The sequence below is a fragment of the Pogoniulus pusillus genome, chromosome 35 (assembly GCF_015220805.1).
Source record: "Pogoniulus pusillus isolate bPogPus1 chromosome 35, bPogPus1.pri, whole genome shotgun sequence".
NCBI lineage: Eukaryota > Metazoa > Chordata > Aves > Piciformes > Lybiidae > Pogoniulus > Pogoniulus pusillus.
In genome coordinates, this window is record NC_087298.1 from 10,488,738 (window position 1) to 10,513,301 (window position 24,564).

The following is a 24,564-nucleotide window of genomic DNA, read 5'->3' on the forward strand; positions in this document are numbered from 1 at the left end:
CCCCTCAACAACCCCCCAACAACACACAATCATTTTTAAGTGAGAAAAATAAAACATCTGTATTTCCAACAAATCCTCCAGGCTCATTTTTGGATACAAAATGAAGCTGCTGCTCATTCAGCAGCATCCAGTCAGTTAGCTACGGAGCAAAACCACTGTCACAGCACTGAATGAAAACAAACCCACCCAAAGGACAAGGCATTCTGAAGGTGGATAAACACTGACATAAATAGGGGCTGACATGAAAAGGAAATAAATAACCATCGGTGCTGCTTCCCCTCAGGTCTCCAACCACCTTCACCCAGGGCACCCGTGGCAGGTGCTAGTCTAGGCCTGAAAGATTTTCCTCCAGTGGTTTTGTTTCACTGTTTGCAGCTTGTCTCAAGGTGCAGACAGTTTGCCAGGTGATGGGAAAACCAGTCCAGCTATTTTCCCTCTCTTCCTCAGGTCTGGCTGGTCAGTGCCGTGGAAGCATTAAAAGTGAGTAGTGCAAAGAGTTCTCCTAACTGCCACGTAGGGAGGCAGTGCTCATCCAAGTGACTCCTGTAACAAAGCACCAACAACTCCAGTTAGCCACAGCACTTGCATGAGTTTGGAATGTCTGACAAATGCAAATCAAACATCCTTCATCTTCGCTCTCCTTCACCAAAAGCCTCAACAAATACGAAGGTGTCAGAGAGCTGTACCCTACAGAAGCTCTGCTGTTATACACATAGGGGAATTAAGCCACAGAGGGGGGAAAAACAACTCACAAAGTTGTTCAGAGATGATGTGCTAAAGACAAACTCCTGGGAAGTCTGGGGCCAGACTCTTCACAGTGGTGCCCAGTGCCAGGACAAGGGGCAACAGGCACAACTAACTGAAAGGAGGTTGTAGCCAGGTGGGGGTTGGTCTCTTCTCCCAGGCAACCAGCAACAGAACAAGGGGACACAGCATCAAGCTGTGTTGGGGGAAGTATAGGCTTGATGTCAGGAGGAAGTTCTTCCCAGAGAGAGTGATTGGCATTGGAATGGGCTGCCCAGGGAGGTGGTGGGATCACTGCCCCTGGAGGTGTTCAAGAGAAGACTGGATGAGGCATTTAGTGCCATGGTCTAGTTGACTGGATAGGGCTGGGTGCTAGGTTGGACTGGATGATCCTGGAGGTCTCTTCCAACCTGGCTGATTCTATCATTCTATGAAACTGGAAGCCAAGATGTTCAATTGAAACATAAGGAAAAGCTTCTTTGCTGTGAGGGTGTTTGAGCCCTGGAGCAGGCTGCCCAGAGAGGTTGTGGAGTCTCCTTCTCTGCAGAGATTCCAAACCCAGCTGGGTACTGTGATCCTGGGCAAGCTGCTGTGGATGACCCTGCTTTAGCAAAGGGGTTGTTCTGGATGATCTCCAGAGGTCACTTCCAGGCTCATCACACTGGGCATTCTGTGAAGTACCACTGGGCATAAGCCCCAGCTTCCCACCACCTTCTTCTATTATTCTTCAAGGGTCACAAGCCAGGCCACAGAGGGAAAACCACACAGAGAGCTGCCACTGCCTGCCCAGGATCTAGAGACAACCTCAGAACCCTGAGCATGGACATCTCATCAGCCTGCTGCAATCTACAGCAAAATTTACTTCAGCTTCTGCTGCAGCATTTAGCCTCACACACAATCTCCTCTTCAGCAGCAGCTGCCCAGGCTTCCTTGGCCCACCAATTATGACCCTCTACTGGTCTGATTTTAGCAGTCAAGCCTGTAGAGTGCTACCAGCAGGCACTAGCATGGGCTAAAAGCCTTTTGTATACTCTTCTATCACACAGATATCAACTTTCCCTCCCCCTGAAAGTCAAAGTTTTAGGCTTAGCCTGTGATTAATGGGTGACAGCAGAACTCTGTCTCCTAGGGGAAGAAAAGTGAGACAATTTCAGTCCTTTCCTAGGGTCATGAGCCACTAAGCTGTACCACAGACAAATATTTCAGGTTCTCTTCTCAGGCAAGAAGTACAGGATTCACTGAGTAGCTACTAACACATTTCCTCCTCAGATCCTCCTCCTTTTCCTGAGGCGGGCACTCCTTCTGATCAGAGGAGCACTGCCAGCAGCCACCTCAGTGCAGGAGCCCAAGGCAGACTGTGCAGCATTCTCTTCAGCTCCCATGCCCTGCAATGTAAGCAGAAGACTGTCAGCACCACAACTGCAAAAGAACCCTTTCAAGCCAGCTTTTCATTTTAGAGAACTCAGCAAGATTACCAAACCCTTCTATCTGCCTTCAAAACTAAGCATGGGCTGACATTCTGGTACCACTGTCACACTGAGCACACAACACCCTCAAGTCTTCAGAGCTAAACCCTCAGCCAACGCTGATGTTTCTTTCTGTTTCTGCTACCAAAGCAGAGCAATTCCTGCTGTATTTTCTATCTGGGCAGAACCATTCATTAGGGAGGTTGTGTGACACTTTAGTTTCCACTGCTGGAGCCAGACACTGCCCCAGACAGCACAGGTCAGCACAAACTTCTGGTTTTTCACAGATTATAACCCCTACCACAAACATTTTACAGCAAAACAACTTGGCTATGGTGTTGATAAAAGGAATGGGAAAGAGTCTGGTGGCAGATGACACAGGACAGAGGCAGGCAGCAAACAACTGCTGGTGAATTTGGACAGTTCAGAATACACTGAACTTGCTCCAAATGTGAAAGTCAGAGCCAAAACAAAAGGGAAGTGCTGGCTTCCTATGGGAAAGCTCTGATTTTCTGGGCAGCTTTGCCATCTTTCTGTACCCACAGGCCATTTACTTTGTTTATTCATCTTTATTACTGTTTTGTTTTGTTTAGTTTGGAGCCACAATGAATTGAAATGCAAGGCTGAGCTGCACAACTTCCTGGCATGCTCTGCACAAACAGTGCAGGGCAGTAGTGGATTTAGTTCAAAAATGAGTGGTTTAGGTTGGCTTACATTGATCCTCACACTCCAGTAACTTCTAGTCCTGTAATGTGGGATGAAGATATCAAATGGCAACAGGAGCAAACAGAATTCCCCTGGCATTATGTGGAACTAAAGGACACATCTGGTGAAGAATAAGGGTCTGCTTTCCAAACCACAAGAGTCACTGCAGCAGATTCTAAAGTGTTAAAAGGAAAGGAGCTTTGATACCCACTTGCAGGGACTGTGAAGTTTAATGTGCTACATAAAGCACAGACATTTATCCTTGTGAAGGCTCAGGGCTCACAGCTGAGCTTTTCACTTCATCAGCTGCCAAACTGCCTACTCAAAAGGCCATCTCTGCCACGCTTCAGAACAGTGAGGAGTTCACCTTGGATTCCAGTGGACTATTTAGCTGGCAGTAACTTTCTGCTTTTAGTCTCTGCACCTCTGCTTTACCTGATATAGTAAATCAGCATCTTTGTTTCTGGGCTCATCATCAGACCTCCCATCTGACTGTTCACCTGCAGATTCATTCCCATCACTCTCCTCGTCAGACGCTTCCTTCTCACTCTGCCACTCTTCTTCATCACTCTCTTCACACTGATTCCTCATGGTGGACAGAGTTGTCATCATTTTTGGAGGAGGCAGAGTTGCTAGCACAGCTGGGAGCGTAAAGGCTGCTAGGAATCTGGCTTTCAACAGGAGGTAAGCAGGGTTATCACCGAGTTTCTGCTGCACCAGGTCTCCAATGGCCTGCAAATCAAGCCCAGTGCCCTCACCCTGACTGGCACCAGAAGGCAGAAGAGATGCTGCTTGCTCTTCTAGAGCCGCTTTCTGCAGAAGCAGCTTTGAGAGGGTTTTTAAGTTGCACAGAAAAGGTGGCAGATAAGGCAACCTAGTTTGCAGTGGGGGTACGTGGACACCTTGCTTCCCACTCAGCCACTCCTTCACTAGCCCCTCGGCTTCCAGGGAAATGAGGCTGAAGTCAAGCAGATTCTTTTCTGCACTGGAAGTGGTTGGCTGGGCTGGAGCATCGGCAGGCTGCGTGCTCGGAGGTTTGGAGGCAATAGGTCTGTTTTTCACTGCTCGTGCAGCAAAGCTATTCGAGTTCCTTGGGACACTGTTCTGGGTGACTGCTCCTGGCTGGAGCATGATCCCTTTTGTGATGATGCTTGGATTGGAAGCTGCACTGGAGTCATGGCTCTTTCCCAAGCTACTGAGATTCGATGCACCTTGGGAATCAGTCCCTTGAGCGCTGGCAGACAGCTGTGGTTGTGGCAGCAGCACAGCACACAAGCTTGGTGCATCAGCTGGAGGAGCAGTCTGAGCTGCAGGGGAGTCAGAAGTCTTGGAGAAGCCACCTGAACATGTAGCTGCTGCAGAAGAAACAGTGGCTGCTGTGGCACATCCAGGACTGGCTGAGGTCACAGGTAGGAGAGCTGTGGAGTGGTTAGCTGCCCTTCCCAAAGGCCCTGCCGCTGCTGGCTGGGCACTGCCTGCTTTAGTCTCTGCGCTGCTGGGCTGAGGCAGATTTGCTCCAGCTGGCACAGGAGGCACTGCTGAGCTCGAAGGGCTGCCGCTGGAAGTCACAGTGGTCCGACATGGACTTCTGACAGCAGCAGCTGGCAGTCCTTGGGGAACACCCACCACGGTTTGTACAGCAGTGGGGAGCAAAGCCTGTGGCATCACAACCCAGGTGAAGGGCAGGATGTTGTTGGGAATCAAATGTGAACCAGTCTGGGGAGTTACAACAGCAGGCAGCAGATTGACTGGTCTCTGTTGTGGCTCACTTCTGCTCATCTTACAGGCAACTGGTGCAGTCACTGGTAATTTGTTGGTGCCAGAATCAATGCCAACAGGCATCACTGTAATCTGATGTGGCACAAAAGCTTGGTTTTGCAACACTACTGGAGCTGAGCTACCAGCTAGCACCTGACCATTGCACCCTCTCTGATCTGGGGCCTTCTCTGCTGCAGCTGGATTTGCCCCTCCTTCAGAGCTACTTTCCAAAGCTTTGTCTTTTATTTCCTTATTGGATTGTACCTCTGTCCCTTGTGAGGAACCAAGGTTTTTCCCACTTTCTGGTACTGATGAGGAATGGTTTTCAAGCACAGCAGTGGTAGAAGTTGAACCTGCAACAGAAGTGAATGCTGGCAGTGGAGCTGGTACACACTGTACTTGGCTATTTGTACAACCAACTGCTCCAGGTTTGCTCCCTGCTTGTGCAGAAGGAATGATTTGCTGTGGTGGGCTCTGGATTATCAGAGGCCCTGAAACCAGCACCTGTGGAGTAACAAATACTGCCTTCCCTGTAGCTTTCTTAGCCTGGGATTCCCTGAGCCGCTTCTCCCTCAGCAGTTCCGAGACAGTTTTAGGCTTGTGCCTTTGCACTTGGGCTGGAGGAGCTCCCTGTGTGGCAGGAGTGCTGCTCTCAGAGACAGCAGGTCTCCTGACAGCACTCTTTGGTATGCCCCTGAGGGAGTTCCTCTGAGTACCAGGCTGTGATGAATTGCCTGTGGAGGAAGTGAAATAAGATTAAGGACAACTCAAAAGACTGAACATTGTTTTCCAAAGCCATTCCTCAGCTATTCAAATATCAAGTTCCCTGCATGGGAAGCAGCAAAACTGCTGTTTGTGAGAGTTCCTACAATGCTATAGTCTTGATTTAATCAATCCCAGCCCTTACATCCTTCAGGTAACTAATGCAGACTTGGTCAGTAATGATGGAATTTCCCCCAGAAATCACACAAGGGCTAGCAATGCACTTTAAAAGTGCACAGGAAGAACTGTCCATGGACAGCAGCCAGGATGACAAGGAACTGGGCTTTTAGTTGGAGACAGGCTGAAAGAGTTGGGGCTGTTCAGTCTGAAGAAAAGAAGGCTCCAGGAAGACCTTATAGCAGCCTTCCAGTACCTGAAGGGGGCTACAAGAAAGCTGGGAAGGGACTTTTTACAAAGGCTTGTAGTGATAGGACAAGAAATAACAGATGGAAGCTTGAGGAGGGGAGATTGAGACTGGATATTAGGAAGAAATTCTTTGCAGTGAGGGTGGTGAGACACTGGAACAGGTTGCCCAGGAAGGTTGTGATGCCCCTTTCCTGGAGGTGTTCAAGACCAGGCTGTAAGAGGCCTGCACAGGATGGCAGATGTTAGGGGTTGGAAGGGACCCAAGGAGATCATCGAGTCCAACCCCCCTGCCAGAGCAGGACAATCCTATCTAACACAGATCACAGAGGAACACATCAGACACACCCTGAAAGTCTACATAGGAGGAGACCCCACAGCCTCTCTGGGCAGCCTGTTCCAGTGCTCTGTGACTCTTACAGTAAAGAAGTTCCCCCTTGTGTTGAGGCAGAACCTGTTGCTGCAATTTACACCCACTGGTCCTTGTCCTATCCCAGGGAGCGGTGAGCAGAGCCTGTCCCCCCACTCCTGGCAGCCTTCAGATACTTATAAACATTTATCCAATCCCCTCTAAGTCTTCTCTTTTCCAGACTAAAAAGTCCCAAGTCTCTCAGCCTCTCCTCATAAGCCATGCCCTCCAGTCCCCTAATCATCCTCATAGCCCTTCATCCTTGTAGCCTTGAGCAATCTGGGCTACTGGGAGGTGTCCCTGCCCATGGCAAGGAGGTTGGAACTGGATGATCTTTAAGATCTCTTCTAATCTAAACCATTCTATGAATCCATTTCACTACAACCAGAACCTTGCTGGAGAAACACCTGGCAGCGACAGCCGACAGAACTGATGGCCCAGTGCCACTGGTCCCACAGCCCTTCAGTGCTTGTTCCAGTCCTTACCAAAGGGTAACATGTTTAGGCAGTAACTGAAAGATGCAAGAGCTGGGCAAAAGGAGCATGACAAATGTAGGTTTGTGCCACAGGCTCTCCTTCAGTTACACTGATCATGAACGGAATGGTGATGAGCTAAGTAAAAGCTCCTGCACATCACAAAATAAATGTTCTGGTAGGTACCTGAAGAAGTCTCCACATTTTGGGAAGCCTGCAAAAAAAATAACATTAAATTATACTTCTGAGATCTCTAAAGATCATTAAATCAGCACAGATGTGAACTAAACCCACACCTGCCAACGTCACATACAAGGGGCCAGCATTTTATTGTGCTTCTGAGCCAAAACAAAGTGGTAGCACAGGTGGACAGAGAACACTACTGGTCACACAGTTAAAGATGTCTGCTTCAGTGGGAAAAGCTTGGAAAGAGAACATGGACAATACCTGCTGAGGCCTTCTTGTGTCAGCCTGAACCAACTCTGCCTGCTTCAGCCTTCTCTCACGGATGACCTTCATGCAGCCCTTGGTATCAATCTGAAAGAGCTATGAGATGAGAACTGCATTAAAATTTAACTGACAACAAAAATGTTCTGGTAGGGCCAGTGACAATAACAGATGGAAGAGAGAAGCTTCACAAGCAAGATTCTGAGGACATTTTTACATTCAAAGTCCTGACAGAATTAGATTTTGGATGCAGGATTTATTGAAGAACCATCATCCAAAAGCCAGGAGGTCAGATTAATCCAGTAATTAAAAGGGATTTGTTTAGGAAACAAAGATAAATCATTTAAGCATCAAATACAGAAATAAAGACTAGCACTGCCTGAAATGCAGGTAATGCTGTGGCCAGCAGGTTGAGAGAGGTGCCTGTCCCCTTCTACTCTGCTCTGGTGAGATCCCACCCTGGAGTACTGCATCCAGTTGTGGAGCCCCTATGACAAGAAGGATGTGGAGGATGCTGAGAGGGCTGCAGCAGCTCTGCTGTGAGCACAGACTGAAAGAGTTGGGGCTGTGCTATCTGGAGAAGAGGAGGCTCCCAGGTGACCTTCTTGTGGCCTTCCAGGATCTGAAGGGGGCTACAAAAATAGGGAGGGACTTTTTAAGCTGTCAGGGAGTGACAGGACTGGGGGGCACGAAGCAAAGCTGAAGGTGGGGAGATTGAGACTGGAGGTGAGGAGGAAGTAATTCAGCATGAGAGTGGTGAGAGCCTGGAATGGGTTGCCCAGGTTGAGGCCCCATGGCTGGAGGTGTTTCAGGTCAGGCTGGCTGAGGCTGTGTGCAGCCTGCTATAGGGTAGGGTGTCCCTGCCTATGGCAGGGAGGTTGGAAATTGCTGATCCTTGTGGTCCCTTCCAACCCTGAGTGATTCTATGATAATGCTATTAAACCCACCTGAATGAAAAGTGTGAAGAGAGGAGTGCTTGCAAGGCTGACTGACTTCATCTTCTCTTGAATAGCATCAGCTAGAACAAAAAAAAAATCCACCATCAGTATCAGCAGGGCACTCACTAAGAAGGTGTTGGAAAGCAAGGACAAAAAGCAGGAGAGTTCTGTCCCTGCCCAGGTGGCCAAAAAGGCCAAAGGCATCCTGGCCTGTATAACGAATAGTGTGGCAAGCAGGACCAGGGCAGTCCTTCTGCTCCTATAGTCAGTGCTGGTCAGGCCACACCTTGAGTGCTGTGTCCAGTTCTGGGCCCCTCAATTTAAGAAAGATGTTGAGGTACTGGAATGTGTCCAGAGAAGGGCACCAGGGCTGGTGAGGGGCCTGGAGCACAGCCCTGAGGAGAGGCTGAGGGAGCTGGGGGTGTGCAGCCTGCAGAAGAGGAGGCTCAGGGCAGACCTCACTGCTCTCTACAACTACCTCTAAGGAGGTTGTGGCCAGGTGGGGTTGGTCTCTTCTCCCAAACAGTGACAGAACAAAAGGACACAGTCTCAAGCTGTGCCAGGGCAGGTTTAGATTGGACATTGGGAAGTTCTTCACAGCAAGAGCGACTGCCCATTGGAAAGGGCTGCCCAGGGAGGTGGTGGAGCCCCCATGCCTGGACATGTTTAAGAGGAGGCTGGATGAGGCACTCTGTGCCGTGGGTTAGTTAATTAGAAGGGTTAGGTGACAGATTGGACCCAATGACATCAGAGGTCTTTTCCAACCTGGTTAATGCTGTGCTTCTGCTGGGTCACCTCTACCTTTTGTATGCTGAAATGCCAGCTTCCCAGCCTGCAAGGTGTACGGCAGGAGCACATTGCCCACCCAAGGTGTCACTGCCATGAGGAGCTTTCTGTCCAGTCTCATCCTTTTCAGTCGCTCTCTCTCTTGCCGATAAACCTTCTCTGTGGTGTTCTGCAGCCCCTGAGGCTTCTGGCCAGCTGCACAACCTCCAGATGGCTTTGTTAGAAGGGCAGGTGGCTTTAGTATCTTTGATTGCTGTGCATGAACAAATACACAATTAAGACTTCCAGTTAGGAAGATTCTACTATGAATAGAATCATAGAACAGTTCAGGTTGGAAGGGATCTCAAAGCTTATCCAGTTCCAACCCCCTGCCACAGGCAGGGACACCTCCCACTAGAACAGGTCACTCAAGGACTCATCCAACCTGGTCCTGAACACCTCCAGGGAGGTTGTGGAGCACAGAATGTGATCTTTGATCCACATCCAACCTGGGCAACCTCTGCCAGTGTCTCACCACCCTCAACCTGTGCCAGTGTCTCACCACCCTCACTGTAAAGAACTTCTTCCTAACATCCACTTTCAATCTCCTCTCTGCCAGTTTAAGCCCAGTACTCATTGTCCTGTCATTACAAGACCTTGTCAATAGTCCCTCCCCAGTCTTCCTGTAGGGCCTCCTTCAGACACTGGAAGGCTACTACAAGGTCTCCTCGAAGCCTTCTCTTCTCCAGGCTGAAGAGCCCCAACTAGATGCAGTATTCTCCCAGGAGAAAATGCTCATGGGGGAGTTACGGAAAAGATAAATGAAAATGGTTGAGTTCTTCCCCTTGCGACTACAGTGCAAGGGGATTTGTGCTTCCATCAGAAAGCACTTCCCACTAAACACAGCCTAGCAGTGCTCACATCACAAAAAGTAGACAAGACAGAAGAGACACTCACAAGTTTCCCCTGGAAGAAAGTGTTACGTCTTAATACTCTCCTCACGTCCTCCACGGTAACCCGCAGCACTTGCTTCCCACATCTTGAAGCCTTAAGACAAAAGCATACAAGAAAAGATGAAAGGGAAGAGACCTCACAGCAAATTATTTGCACTGACGATACACAGAAGGTAGAAATGTTTGCAGCATTCCTGCTGTTGAGAGTATCTTATGAAAGGAAATCAGCCCTGAAGCACAGACCTAACATTCAGCCTCTGCGCCTTATGGCACCACCAAATGTCTGGTTTGGAAAGGCCTTTGTGTGGAGTATCTACAGAACCCCAGGCTGAGGGTCAGAACTGACTGGATCACAGAATCAACCAGGTCAGAAGAGAGCTCCAAGCTCAGCCAGTCCAATCTAGCACCCAGCTCTACCCAGTCAACCAGACCATGGCACTAAGTGCCCCAGCCAGGCTTTGCTTCAGCACCTCCAGGGATGGTGACTCCACAACTTCCCTGGGCAGCCCATTCCAATGCAAATCATTCACTCTGGCAACAACTTCCTCCTAACATCCAGCCTAGACCTCGTTGGCACTACTTGAGACTGTGTCCCCTTGTTCTATTGCTGGTTGTCGAGGAGAAGAGCCCAACCCCACCTGGCTACAGCTTCCCTTCAGGTAGTTGTAGACAGCACTGAGCTCTGCCCTGAGCCTCCTCTTCTCCAGGCTAAACAACCTCACGATTCTCTTTGCACTTTTTGTCTCAGCATTACATAGGAAGAGGTTTGCAAAAGCCACTGACTCTTCCCTAAACTTTTAACAGTAAAATGATGCTGTGTCTGGATCTGCTTACACCAGACAAGCACTCACAGCCCTCACATCCCATAACCCCCAGAACACATCCCTTCTGTAATCAAGGGAAGTGTCACTGCTGCAACTGGCCCTGCAGTCCAGGGCAGAGGAGCAATTCTGGGCACAGAAGTCACAATTTTGCTTCTATGAGCTTCAAGAGCAATTTATCACAGACTCATGGAATCCTAGAATGGCTCAGGTTGGAAAGGATCTCAGAGATCATCTACTCCAACCTCCCCACCATGGGCAGCAACACTTCTTTACTAGACACAGCATCCAACCTGGCCTTGAACACCCCCAGGCAGGAGGCATCCACAGCCTCCCCGGGCAGCCTGTTGCAGAGTCTCACCATCCTCCTACCAAAGATCTACTTCCTAAATCCAGTCTAAGCCTGCTGTCCCTCAGCTTCTAACCATTCCTCCTTGTTCTGTCTCTAGAGATCTTCATGGGAAGTCCTCCTCCAGACTGGCAGTAGGATCCTCTCAAGTACTGTAGGGCAGCTCTAAGGTCCTCTCAGAATCTTCTCTAAGTTGAGCAACTCCAGCTCCCTCAGCCTGTCCTCAGAGCAGAAATGCTCCAGCCTTTGAGTCCTCCTCCAGCAGCTCTGTGTCCTTCTACTGATACTGAACTAGATGCACTACTGGACACAATACAGACCTCAGAATTTCATCATTACAAAATCACATTTTATAGTATCATTTAATGAAAACATTTCAAAGGTGACATATCAAGTTTAAACATTTGCTATTTTCCTGAGAAGTATTTTTTTTCCTGCAAAAATGTGCTAGGAGGCTTTGTGCTGTTTCAGTATCTGACTTGAGGTGAAAACTCAGCTCAGAATCAGCCAATGAACTTAATTCTTCCAAACTCTAAGCCAATACACCCCAGTCACCAAGGCAGAGAGACATCACAGTTCACTGGACTGCTCTGCTTTATGAAGATCTGCCCAAGTTCTGTTCCTATGAGCCTATATGCAGCTAAGAACACTGCTGCCTGCTAGGCAACGCATGGGGAGGCAGTGCTAGAAACTTCTGCTTAATGTCACAGCTCAGCTTCCCACAGCACCACCCAATGGCACAGAGAGAAAGCAGCCCAGAGAGGCATAAAAGATTTTGCTGTCTTCTCATCACATATTCTCTTCACTGCACTTAGAATCATAGAATCAGTCAGGGTTGAAAGCAACCACGAGGATCATCCAGTTCCAACCTCCCTGCCATGCCCAGGGACACCCTGATCTATGGATCAGGCTGCCCACAGCCTCAGCCAGCCTGACCTTAAATGCCTCCAGGGGTGGGGCCTCAACCACCTCCCTGGGCAACCCATTCCAGCCTCTCACCACTCTCATGCTCAACAACTTCCTCCTCACGTCCAGTCTGAACCTATCCACCTCCAGCTTTGCTCCATTCTCCCCAGTCCTGTCACACCCTGACAGCCTAAAAAGTCCCTCCCCAGCTTTTTTGTAGCCCACTTCCAATACTGGAAGGCCACAACAAGGTCACCTGGGAGCCTCCTCTGCTCCAACCTGCACAGCCCCAACTCTTTCAGTCTGTGCTCACAGCAGAGCTGCTGCAGCCCTCTGAGAATCCTCCTGGCCCTGCTCTGGACATGCTCCAGTATCTCCATATCCCTGTCCACTTCCCAGGCTGCTCAAGAGCTAAGCTCCAGTGCCACCAAGAAGAGACTAAGAATCCCAGGCCTCACCTCGCTCAGAACTTCTGCTGGGTTCTTCACAACAATGTCTGTTGAATGTGGTCGTGCAATGCCCCTCAGGAGGGTGTTCAGCTCTGATGATTTATCAGCAGTGCTGCTCTTGTCTCCATTATGTGCTGCTCTTGAAACTTCGTCGCTGCTGCTCTGGGTACCAGCACTCGCAGGAGAGAAAAGGGATGGAGTTTGGTATCTTCCTTTCTTTGACTCCTGTGTATCTGTCCATGTGGGTACCCACAAATCAATGCTGGGAAACACAGGTTTCTTCTTCTTGCTTGTTGTCTCCTCCTCTGAGCTGTCTGCCAAGTCCAGTTCAACATCTTCACTGCTGCTTTCTGAAGAGCTAGAACTTTCTTCCACGTGTTGGCGTTTTGTTGGCCTGCATTTATTCTTCCCAAAGAAAGCACAGACAAGTTTTAGGCAGTGTTCACCCCTGACTCATCCATCTCTCCAAACACTAAGTTACAAAGTCTCACGAGGCAGTATCCTATCAGTAAAATGTAGCTTCCAAACCAGACTTCATTTCTGCTGAGACTATGTAAATCCAGTGCAGCTGAAAATCTGGCTCAGATTTGTATTGGTTTAGTCTCTTGTACTCAAAGGAAAACTACAGATAGGGACAAGGTTGTGTTGAGAACTGGTGCAGGAGGAAATACAAACTAAGCACAGCTGCCCCATCTCAACACATTGAGGCTTTTCAATCAGAGCAGCTGCTCTGCCCATGGAAACAAGACTGCACCTTTAATGTGGTCTGAAACAGACAGAATTCCTGGAGTGCCTGAGACCAAAACTGGGAACTCATACCAGGTACACACCTGAACAACCTACATATAATCCCATCATTACAGGCACTTGAAGGCAGTCAAGGAATTCTGGATAGTATGCAAATGTAGAGCAAATCAACTTCAGAAGAAAGGCTGCTTTAAGGCACCAAAAATCAGGGCACCACACATTGTGTGAAATCCCTGCCAACTTCTGCATTGATTTCACATTTTGTTTGCTTTTATAGTTTAGAGAATCTTAATTATAGACATGGGGTGGAGACACTGCAGGATTTTATGCAATACCTTAGAGCCAATCATGAGCTTCCACTTGCTTAGACACTGGGAGCTAGTCCGATGGGGCAGCTCAGAAGCTATTTTACTCCAGTGACCTAAAAAGGATGCAGAGCACAGCTATGAATGCAACAAGGTCTTGTCAGTGCAGAGCATTATTCACACATTAGACCTTTCCTTGTACAAGGCAGTTACTATGTGAATGGATCTCAAAGCCTTATTACTCATTAGTGCTCTTCGATCAGACTCTGCTGCTACACACTCAGCTCAAGTTAGAAACTACCAAAAATGAACCAGTGATGAAATCTGGAACAGAACTTCCTGGCAACAGTAAGAGAGGACACAGAAGAAAGCTTGAACTGATGTTGAAAAGCTTCTGTTTGTTCAAGGAAGTCATCTCAGTGCCCTGGGTTAACACAGCCCACTCTGCCAAGTGAGCCCCCAGCCCCACACACAGAGGGAAGAGAAGGTAACACAAAAAAACCTCAACCCTGAGTTGAGATAAGGAGTTTAATGAGATCACACTGTACAATTACCTTAGCAGAAGCAGCAGCAGAAGACAGCAATTAAACAGGTCCCTCCCACCCAAGCATGCTGCAGCCAGCACTATGGAAAAGTCCAGCACCCCAAAATTTGAAACCAGAAGCAGCAACTGGAACAGGAAGCCTCTTGTTACAATTTGAGCTTCAAGCCCCATGAGAACTTGTTCCAGGCAGCACTGCACAACAGCAGGATGGCTCTGAACACAAATCAGCAGATCCAACTCAACCCAGGACACTCAGAGAACTCTTTCACAGGCAGTTTTAGAGGGAACTTGCCCCTCCAAGTGGTCATAGCTCTGACACCTTCCTAACACAGCTACATAACTCTACCACACAGTCCCTCGACGACTGAATGCCCAAGCACTGACTAAACACCATAAGGAAAGCTGCAATCATCAGCAGGAAGCTGAGCCTGCTAGTGCCAGCTGCAGGGCTTAAAATGAAAGAGGAGAAAATTGAAATGATAAACTCCTTAACAACACTTCTCTAAGCTGCTGAAGATCAAGGCACAGAAACGCTTACCCAGGCCATGCTTCTGAACCAGTTCAATTAGCTGCTCCTCTTCCTCAAAAGTCCATCTGCCTTTCTTCACATCATAGTGCAATGCTTTTAAGTACCTTCAAAATGAAAAACAATCATTAAAGGAGCATTCATTCTGCTTGTACTGTTCCACTCAGCACTGCACACTCTGAAGCTGAACAAAACCAACATTCTTTTCCAGTCTTTCTCCTGGGTAAAGGGTCCCAGCCCTGCTCCCTTAATTCAACCCAGCTACAACCACTTTGTTCTCCAAAACATTAGGCCACATGATTGAGAACTACAACAAGCAGCTGGAGAGCAGGTCACTGAAATTAGGCCATACTGTACTCAGTCTTCTGAAGTTGAGTCCAAGGCTGAAAATTGCTCAGCAGCTCATTGTGCTGTTCACAGTGACAAGAAGTGACTGTGAAGGCCATTTTCAGATGCACAGACAATACCTGGCTGTCAGCTCTCCCTCCCTGCATGCACTTGTTCATGCTTAATGACCCCTTTGCTTTATCTTGAACAACATCATTCCCAGCTGAGGGAGCTGCACTCCACAGGCAGCAAAGCAAATTCTCTGTCAAACTCCATTTCAACTCTGACTTCTGCAACTAGAAATGCAGGGTTATGTGGAGGCTATGAAAATGATCAAGGGGCTGGAACACCTCTGCTATGAGGATAGGCTGGAGGTGTTCAGCCTGGAGAAGAGAAGACTCCAGGGAGACCTAATAGCAGCCTTTCAGTACCTGAAGGGGGCTTACAGGAAGGATGTGAAAGAGACTTTGCAAAGGCCTGCAGTAATAGGACGAGGGCAATGGCTTCAAACTAGAGAAAAGCACATTTAGATTGGACGTTAGGAACAAGGTTCTGCATCATGAGGGTGCTGGAACACTGCAACAGGTTGCCCAGGGAGGTGACTGAGACCCCATCCCCAGAGATATTCAGGGTGAGGCTCAACAGGGCTCTGGGCAGCCTGATCTAGTGGAGGATGTCCCTGCTGACTGCAGGGAGATTGGACTGGATGAGCTTTGGAGGTCCCTTCAAACCCAATTCATTCTCTATGCTTCTATGACAACATTAGGGACTAGATCTAGACCATAACACCACTTTCTGCAAAACACTTCTTAAGAGTGAGGCTGGTGTGAGCAAATCAGATATGTTTGTAGAACCAGCTGCCTGGTTCTGGCTCTGTGTACTGAACTTGAGAGCCTGCCACTCTCAGGGCCATACCGATCTCTGCACTGCGCATCGCTCCTCCCCGGCACCTCTGTCCGGATTTTGTACCAGTCACGCTCCCCATACTTCTTCACTGCAGCCAACAGCATCTGTGTTGATCAGACAAAGCAAGAGCTGAAATTCTCACCACTCAAAACCCTGGCAGGCCTGTGGCAGAAGCAGATGTTGTAAATCTCTGAACAGAAGCACTCAAAAGCTTCTAAACGCTCTTGACTTTTAAACTGCCCACAGTGGTCCATTTTACATCCCTTTGTGCCACTATTAAGCTCAGATGTATGCAGCCATGCAGCAGCCCAAGTTTCACCTCCCCACTTTTGAACCCTGCAGTTCTATCCATCAGAGAAGACAGCTTACAGCATCTTCCTCTGCTGTCCAAGGGCCCTTCTTCAAACTGGGGTCCACGCTCTTTGTCCATCGATAAATCAGCTGAGCAGAATCTCTTCCTTCCATGTAATAAGCAACTAGAAATGCAAGGGTGTGATTTAAAGCCTATTGCAAAGAGGGCTTCTTCCTTCACTTTGTGGCATTCTCAAACAGTCATGGCCATAAACAGCATTTACATCTCAGCCTAAATACTTAAGCAATGGCACACAAAAAGATCAGGAAGAGCAGGGCACACACAACACGTTGCTATTTATCACAGCATTGTCCATGAGACTCAATGACCCTGCAAATCCATTTCCAGCAGCTGGGAACTAGGAAAGGTTTCAGCTCCAGTACACATCTGACAGGTTCAGTGTTGGTTGACTCATGGATGTTGGACTCACAGGTTTGGATTTAGGACTTTGGATATTTAGTGGCTTGAGAGAAGGACAAACACCTTTCATGGGTGAAAGGAAGACATTAAGACATTTTCACTTGTAGGTCACTTACTTTTCTTGTATGGGATATGACTTCCTACTCTCATCTTTTGAACGAGCTCTAACAGCATCTGATCTTCACTTCTGGTCCATTCCTTCCTTTTCAGGTCTTTGTTATTGACTTGATACTCCTGCAGGCACTGGAAAGGTGTCCTGTTTGTCTTAATATAATGAAAACAGAGCTACTCAGGTCGCTGGGGATTTAGGAGGATAAAAAGCATGAGAGCAAGGCTCAAGTACCAAACTTTTTTAGGTATTGTCCTTGAACTCTTCTCAGAAAGGTTTTAACTATCAAGAAGTTAATATTAATGTGCTTTCTGAGAATTGACATTAGACACCACAAAGTCAGCTAAGTGACTTCACACCTCTGGTGCTGGCCTTACCCCCAGCTCCTGGGCTATTGTCTGCCAGTCCAGACAACGGTGTTTAGAAGCTATCTCCTTCAGCCTCTGTATTTCCTTCTCAGTCCATTCCTTTTTGTTGATGCTTGGATGCTCCCAGTTTTGCCAGAATTTCCTCAGTTCATCTGAACTTCGTTGTCCATCAAACTAAAAGAAGCATCAAACATTTGGTTGGTCTTAATAGCTGGGACCAAACATCTGGACAGCAAAAAACACTGAGCCAAGGAATGTAGTTTGCATCCCAAGTATTTCTTATTGCACTTTTCCCAGAAGTAAATCAAATTTAATCTGTGACATCCAATTTTCTGTGCTTGACATGTTGAGATCACACAAAAGCCAACTTTAAGGAATGCCAGATGGAAACAGTGGATGCAAAATAAACCAGAGCAGGTAATCCTCAAGAGAGAGGACACAGCCAGCAGCAGTGATCAGCCACAGCCAGCAGACCTCCCAACTTACATGGATGTTTGAAATCTTCTCCCAGTCATGCTCATCGAATCTGCTTCCCAACAAGTCACTTTCTGGGAGTTTGCTAAAGCAGAAGGTACAGAGATAGAAAGAAACTCATTAATGGTTAATTCAGCAGTCACTTTGCCTTCTTGATCTTGCTTCATCATCTTATTCCTCCCAGCTGCCACTGACTTCCAAAAGAACTAAACACTCACTACCTGAAAGCATCAGACTCTTTAACATGGTTTTGCCCCAAACCACTTTTCTTCTTGAAAGAGCTCTCTACAAGCCAATGCTGCTTAGCAGAAGAAACAATTCATGCAGCATCAAAACACATTGCTCTAAACATGTCAATGAGCAAAACTCTGCAGAGATCAGTTTGAACAGCACTTGCTTCTCTTTCAAACCAACAGAAATTAAGTTTTCTCCAATGTCCTATCTGAAAGGGCTTGAAAAGGAGGGAATTTTAAGAGTTAAACTCCAAGAAGAAACTTATTTTCACCAAGAAGATAAAGACAACTCACTTAATCGCCTCTATTTCTTGCTCCACTTCTTTGATCTGCTTTTCCAAGATCTGTTTCTCTACTTCGGTCTTGACTTTCTCCAGTTTCTGATTCCAGTAACTCATCCTGTCCAAAGACATTTCTGTTGTTACTTCACTGACTAGATAAGAACGAGGTGAGTGGCAGCAGAATACACATGGCAAAGCCGAGTTCCCCATCAGCATTGTTCTTCCCTTCACCTTTATTTCCACACCACACAACACTGTTGTTGTTCTAGCTCTTCCCACACGGCACACTCATTGTCCTCTTTTTGCCCCTTCAATGCAAGTCGTTGACGCAGAAGAGGTCTCAGATTAATCGTTTTGGTGTTTACAGAGAGAACCAATGACTGCTAGGAGAAGAACAAAGCCAGGCCACAGTAGCTCCAGGCAGAAAAATCTCTCACTGGACACACAGTTCTTGTAGAATCACAAAATTATTTGGGCTGGAAAAGATCTTTTAAACTCTTTGAGTCCAACCATTAACCCAGCACAGCTAGGTCATCATTAAACCATCTCTCTCCGCACCACATCTGCAAGAGCACTGCAATCCCTCTGGGAATGGAAACTCCACCACTTCCCTGGGCTTGACAACCCTTTCAAAGAAGAAGTATTTCCTAGGTCCCATCTAAACCTCAGTAAATAGCACAATTTCAGCTTCAAGCCCTGTAGGCTATTTGAAATTCTACCTTTCTATCAGTGGGAAGAAAGAAATGGCCACAGAATGCCACAATACAAAACCAAACCTCTCCACTTGCCAGATGCTTGCAGTTACAACCCAGCCTGAATGCTGTTACTCATGGGCAGAAAATTGCAGGCAGCCTTTGGAGCATTGCAGGAACTCTTTGGTTCCACATGCACATACAGATAATAGAGATACCAACAGAGAACAAAAGATGCTGCTGTCTACAACAGTGTCATCCTCTGCACTGGTGAACACAGGACAGGGATGTTTGAGATCACTACTGTGATTCACAGAGCAGCTCCCCCAGGCCCAACGCTGCTACGTTTTGTAACCTTAGTGAATCTCAAACAGTTAAAACAAGAACTGACTGAAGGAAGGTGGAATCTCTCCACATATCCTTTCCTTCTTCCATGTATAACCTCACCAGGAGACAGACTTTTGTACAGTACTTACTTCAGTAACTTTGGCTGAAGCAGGCGCTGCAAGCGGTCACTTACAATTGACTTCTGCAGCAGAGTCTTCTCCCTGCTTTTCCCTAGCCAAAACAAGGTAGTTGAAAATCAGATCAGTCCAAAAGCACTGTCAAAAGAGAGAGCCACTGCTTGTAGCACCACTATTAAAGCACTCCCCAGGTCTTCAATAGCAGCTCCTCTTCATCAGCTACGATTGTGTTGGGCAAAGCAGCCACTAGAGGGTAGGTAAATTGATCCTCCGCTCCACCACAATGACTACAGCAGGTCTGACTTGGGCAAGCTGCAGCTTCTTGCTCAGTTTTAGTTACAAAGAGATGAAAATAAAGCTCATCACCCTGGTGTCTGTAACCATTCAGAGCTGTAAGTGTCCCTTGAATCTCTTTCACCTGAGCACCATCCTTGTTCAAGCTCATCTGGTTTGAGTGCTCACAGGAGGTGTTTTAGGATACATCAAAACAAATGCAAATCATTAATCACTCACTGAATTTACAGAGCATCCCATTTACTTTTAACTGTCTGAAATCGAGTATGAAACATCAAAAGTGTTGATGTTTAAGTGCAAATAAGAAGGAGGAACTGACAATATGAATATATACATTTGTTATAGCTCTTACAGCTCATACTGTAACTCACATTTTGTTGAAATCAGTTGTTCAAAGGATTTTATCCCCTGAGCTGCCTTTTCCTTGGTGTCTTCATTGGAAGGAGGGCCCTAGAGAAGGTTAGAAACATTGGAAGAGTCTGGCAGGCAGAAAAGTTGCTCTTTCTTCTTAGAACTCTAATGTGACCTGCTACAGAAAGACTGGCAACTGAAAGTTGTGCCAACTGTCACATTCCAACAGCTCAGTTAGCTTTTCAAGCACCAGCTCACAGATCATAAGACAAATACATGAAGAAAACAAAGACAAACAAATCCCTCAGGCAGGTTAGTTTGGCCATGGTTATGCAGCACACTCAGCTCAGAGCCAGCTCTGCTCACACTAACTGATGTGGTTGGGTCAGGAAGCATTTTGAACGTGGGGGCACATTGGTTCCTCCTTATGATGTGCTACCAACTTGAGTTAGGATTTAATAGCAAAATTAACAGTCCTGGCCTGAATGTTACATTAATATATGTATGGTGACAGCTGGCAGAAGTCATCTCCTTCTGCTAGTGAGCCTTTAAAAATACATGACAAAAAGCAGTGATACCTTCCTCAGGAAACTCCTTTTCAAAGGCAATCAGATTTCAATGAGCACAGTAAAGAACTGCATAAAATTGGATTGTGGAGATGAAGACAAACAATCAAAGCTAAGTTGTAAATCAGAATGTCCAAGTGCCTCATGGCTGGAACACCTCTCCTCAGAACTCACCTGCAGATGTCACAGCCAGACAGGGAATGAACAAACATTTCCAAAAGAGGGTAAGTAAGCAACAAGTGAGGGGAAAGAAAAAAGAGATAGCTTCAACTAAGAAGTGAGGCTCACAGTTCCACAGCAGAAAGACAACACAGTTTATAACACAGCTACAATTTAAATCTATCAGAAACATATCAGGGTGCAATTGAGTTGTATTTACTTACAATTCCTGTTGTTTTATCCTTAAAGTATGGCTTCATAAAGTGACCCAAAAATATATTTGCTGGTAGATTCCTACCATCTCCTGCTTTTGCTATTTTTGGACCACTCAGCTCACACGTGAGCTCTTTCTGCAAGACAAGAATTAACCAGTAATTAGCATCTCCTTCAAATTCTCCATTGCAGAGAGCAGTGGTTAAGCCACCACAAACATCCCAGGCAGAGCTCAAATCTGCAGCACCAGACTGTAACTGTATGGGTTAAAGGCAGGATTTGGAACTCCCTGCGTTTGTATAATAGCACTACAGGCAGTTAAAAAGCAAACCCAAACACTAACTGGCTACAAGAAGCTAAATTATAAGCTCTAAAATACCTCAGTGGGAGCACTTTTGGTGATAATAAGACATGGAAACATCAGTCAAGCCATCTGACACTGAAGTGCCATGAAGAAAATGAACCTAGCTCCTGGCCAAGTAAGCTGAGCACTGACTGCACCAACATATGAACACAGGCCTGTGGCGGCTGCAGCTGATTCCATTGGTACCTGTGATGGACTAGGAGTGCTCTGGGAAGTTTTACAGGGATTTATGGACAGAGGAAGATGCCAGATGGCAACCTAGAAAAGCAGAGAAATAAGCACTTTACTCCTGTTTCACTCACCTGTTGCTCTCTGTTTTGTGCAAGAAGCAGCTCGACCTCCTCAAGCTTTTCCTGGATGACTTCCTGGTACACATGGTTTATCTGCAGGCAAGTTTCTGGATCCTGTGGCAGGCTGCTTTCAATGTCATCATCACTACTGTCCTCTCCCCTCCCCATTTCCTTGAAGAAAATAAGGCATTTTAGAGGGTGAGAAGAAAAAGGAATTGATGGGGGGAGAAAACTGCTTGCTTTAGAAGCAGGTACCTAAGGCAGTTAATTTTGTGATTCAACACTGCCATTACATCTCAAAACTCACTTTCAAAAGCTATGGAGTCTTAGAACTGCTTGTCTCCCCCCAGCAGTTGTTCTGAACTTCCAGAGGCTGTTCCAAACCTTGCCCAGCTCCTGTTCACCCTGTTCTTTAGTTCAGCCTGCAGCTATCTGAACCAAAGTCTGACTCCAAACCTTGCCAATCAACTTGTGCCACCAAATGCAAAACTGGAAGTAAACTGCAAAGCAGCAGCACTGATGCTGCAGTCACAGAAGTAATTCTCTCCTCAAGTACAAACTCAGCATTTTGTAGGTATGAAGAACAAAAGATTTATTGTTCACATGATGATTTCTCATGGGCAATTTCTCAGTGACCTCCCCAGGAGGTGAAGTTTCCAGTAACAAGCACTAAACACACAGCCTCTGGTTTTCACATGAGTCTCTACTCCAGTGAGTAACAAAGTCCTGGCAAGGAGTAACTAACTCTTCAGGTCTGTATTAATCCCTCTGAGTTATGGAGCCAAGACAGATTTCTCCAGGAGAGAGTGAAACTTCCCTTCCCTCTGCTCCCTTCAACAGACAGAAGAAAAGATGTGCTTAGAAAGAGAAAATGGTTACCATTTCAGCTGGAGAATCCAAGTCATCATCATCATCTTCACCATCATCTGTTAGACAACACAAATGCAAAAATGCTGACTGCAGTGAGATTAAAAACAGGATTCAAGCCCAATTAAGGCACACAGAATAAAGCACATGAGTCTCCCAGGCATGACCATTGAAGTTTTTGGATGGTTGCTCTCTTCTCTCAGGTGGCCAGCGCCAGAACAAGAGGACACAGCCTCAGGCTGCACCAGGGAGATTTAGGCTGGAGGTGAGGAGAAAGTTCTTCCCTGAGAGAGTCATTGGACACTGGAATGGGCTGCCCGGGGAGGTGGTGGAGTCACCATCCCTGGAGCTGTTCAAGGCAGGACTGGACGTGGCACTTGGTGCCATGGTCTGGCCTTGAGCTCTGTGGTAAAGGGTTGGACTTGATGATCTGTGAGGTCTCTTCCAACCCTGATGATACTGTGATAATAATGGCAAGTAAAAACGAGATTGAGTTACACTCTGTGCATGCATTTTCATGTATTGCTTTCTTGTTCTAGGGAAGAACAAAAAGAGCAGCTCCTGATAACTACAGATCAATGCAGCTGCAACTTGGTCATGGCAAATTACAGGCTCCAGAGAGTGCAGCCAGGTGAACAGTTCAATCCAACAGAACCCACGAACTCTGTAAGCATCTAACAGCCCTTAAACCCTCCTCAGCAGTATTTGGGTTTGCATTCAGTGTGGGTACAGATTTCTAACGTCAGTCAGACTTGTGTGATGTGCTGGGGTAGGTCTAGGCTGGATGTTAGGAGGAAGTTCTTCACAGAGAGATTGGAATGGGCTGCCCAGGGAGGTGATGGAGGCACCGTCCCTGGAGGTCTTCGAGAAGAGACTGGATGAGGCACTTAGTGCCATGGTCTGGTTGACTGGATAGGGCTGGGGGATAGGTTGGGCTGGATGATCTTGGAGGTCTCTTCCAACCTGGTTGATTCTATGATCAACACGCAGGTAGGTGTTTGTGACAGCAACCGCAGGTACAGAACCTGGACTGTTACCATCTCTTCGCTTTGAACATTCAATTTTAGGAGACGCAGTGAGGCTCACGCAGCAGTTTTGTGCCGTCCATTCAAACGGCGCGGAAAAGGCTATTTGGCGAGCTGCTACGCTTCGTGAGCCAGCTCGGCGCCACCTGCCCCGACTAGAAACCTCCATCGGGAGGCTCTCTCAGCCCTCCCGTTAGCCTGCGTGGGTTCCCCGACGCAAACACGCCCAAGAGCGGTGCCAGCCGCTGCCCTGCTCGCCGAGGGAAGCCGCCTCGAGTCCTCCAAAATTCCTTCCCGGCACCGCCTGTGCGCAGCGACCAGCAGAACCGGCGGGCTTAACGGACGCGAGCCTCTCCCCGACACGCCAGACAGGCGTCTCCACGGCCAGCGCACCGGAGAGGGCCAGAGCGGCAGCCCCGCGCCCCAACGTACCCGTGGCGGAGCTAAGGCTAGAGTCGGACACGGCCATCTCCAGGCTGGCTCCGCCGGGCTCCAAGCTCCGTTCCAGCTCCTCTATCTCCCGCCGGATCTTCTCTCGCTCCGCGTTCAGGTCGAGAGCGGCGGGGGGCAGCGCGGCCTCCATGGCGGGCGGCGGCTCCGGGCCGGCTCCGTCCAGCGGGACACGGCAGGGCCGCGGGCTCGGGGCCGGGGTCTGGGCCGCTCGGGCCCGCCCCTCTCCCCCTGGCCAATCACTGCCGCTCTGCCCCTCTCCCCCTGGCCAATCACTGCTGGGGCCCGCCCCTCTTCCCCTGGCCAATCACTGCCGCTCTCCCCCTGGCCAATGACTGCTGGGGCCCGCCCTTCTCCCCCTGGCCAATGACTGCCGCTCTGCCACTCTCCCTGCGCCCAATCACCGCCGGAGTTCTGCCAGCGGAGCCCCCCCCCCCCCACGTGACACCGCCCAGCCAACCGAGCGCTCCCGCGAGTCCCCGGAGGGGCGGAGCCCACGCACGCGGCCAGCGGAGCAGCGCTGCCGGGTCCCTGCGCCCCTCCTCAGCACCGCACATTGCCCGTGGGGGCACCGCCGCAAAAACGGCTACGCTGCGGCCGAGAGGAAGGTGCAAACCGCGCCCGAGGCCGAGCCCTGCGGGGATTCACCCCGCCACATAAACACCCCAACCCCTTTTCTGTCAGCGGCGAGAGGAATGTGAGGAGACCCCCGGCCAGAACTCTGGTGGGGTGCCAGGTGAAAGTCGGGCTGCTTGGTGGGGTTTCAGCCAGCGTCTGGGGCTCTCACGGGTACATGAGGTGTGAAGGAGATGGGTGCGAGGTCCCAGGTGAGCAGGAGAAGGGACATACTGTTGTCAATTCAGATTTTAGCGACTCATTGGCTCTTGCTGTGCGGTGTGGGGAGAGCACAAGCCGACTCTGGCAGCAGC

At 48.3% G+C, this 24,564-nt stretch overlaps 1 protein-coding gene across 2 annotated transcripts; it reads right to left on the reverse strand.

Annotated features, from left to right (window-relative positions):
* Positions 1 to 32: 32 nt before the first annotated feature.
* On the reverse strand, positions 33 to 23,908 carry SNAPC4 (small nuclear RNA activating complex polypeptide 4). Of its 2 annotated transcripts, XM_064171494.1 has the most exons (23): positions 23,618 to 23,908; positions 22,173 to 22,219; positions 21,306 to 21,464; positions 20,651 to 20,776; positions 19,722 to 19,800; positions 19,069 to 19,150; positions 17,914 to 18,018; positions 17,399 to 17,471; positions 16,922 to 17,086; positions 16,552 to 16,699; positions 16,033 to 16,139; positions 15,673 to 15,767; positions 14,443 to 14,537; positions 13,391 to 13,476; positions 12,318 to 12,713; positions 9,788 to 9,877; positions 8,867 to 9,104; positions 8,075 to 8,145; positions 7,128 to 7,226; positions 6,867 to 6,894; positions 3,351 to 5,407; positions 1,999 to 2,129; positions 33 to 543 (listed from the first exon to the last, which is right to left on the reverse strand). In XM_064171494.1, exons 1-22 carry the CDS (start codon positions 23,766 to 23,768, stop codon positions 2,010 to 2,012), a joined length of 4,617 nt encoding a protein of 1,538 aa, XP_064027564.1. In that variant the 5' UTR covers positions 23,769 to 23,908; the 3' UTR covers positions 33 to 543; positions 1,999 to 2,009. The 2 variants fall into 2 exon arrangements, with proteins under 2 accessions (XP_064027564.1, XP_064027565.1); XM_064171495.1 differs by lacking the exons at positions 8,075 to 8,145; positions 8,867 to 9,104.
* Positions 23,909 to 24,564: the final 656 nt, after the last annotated feature.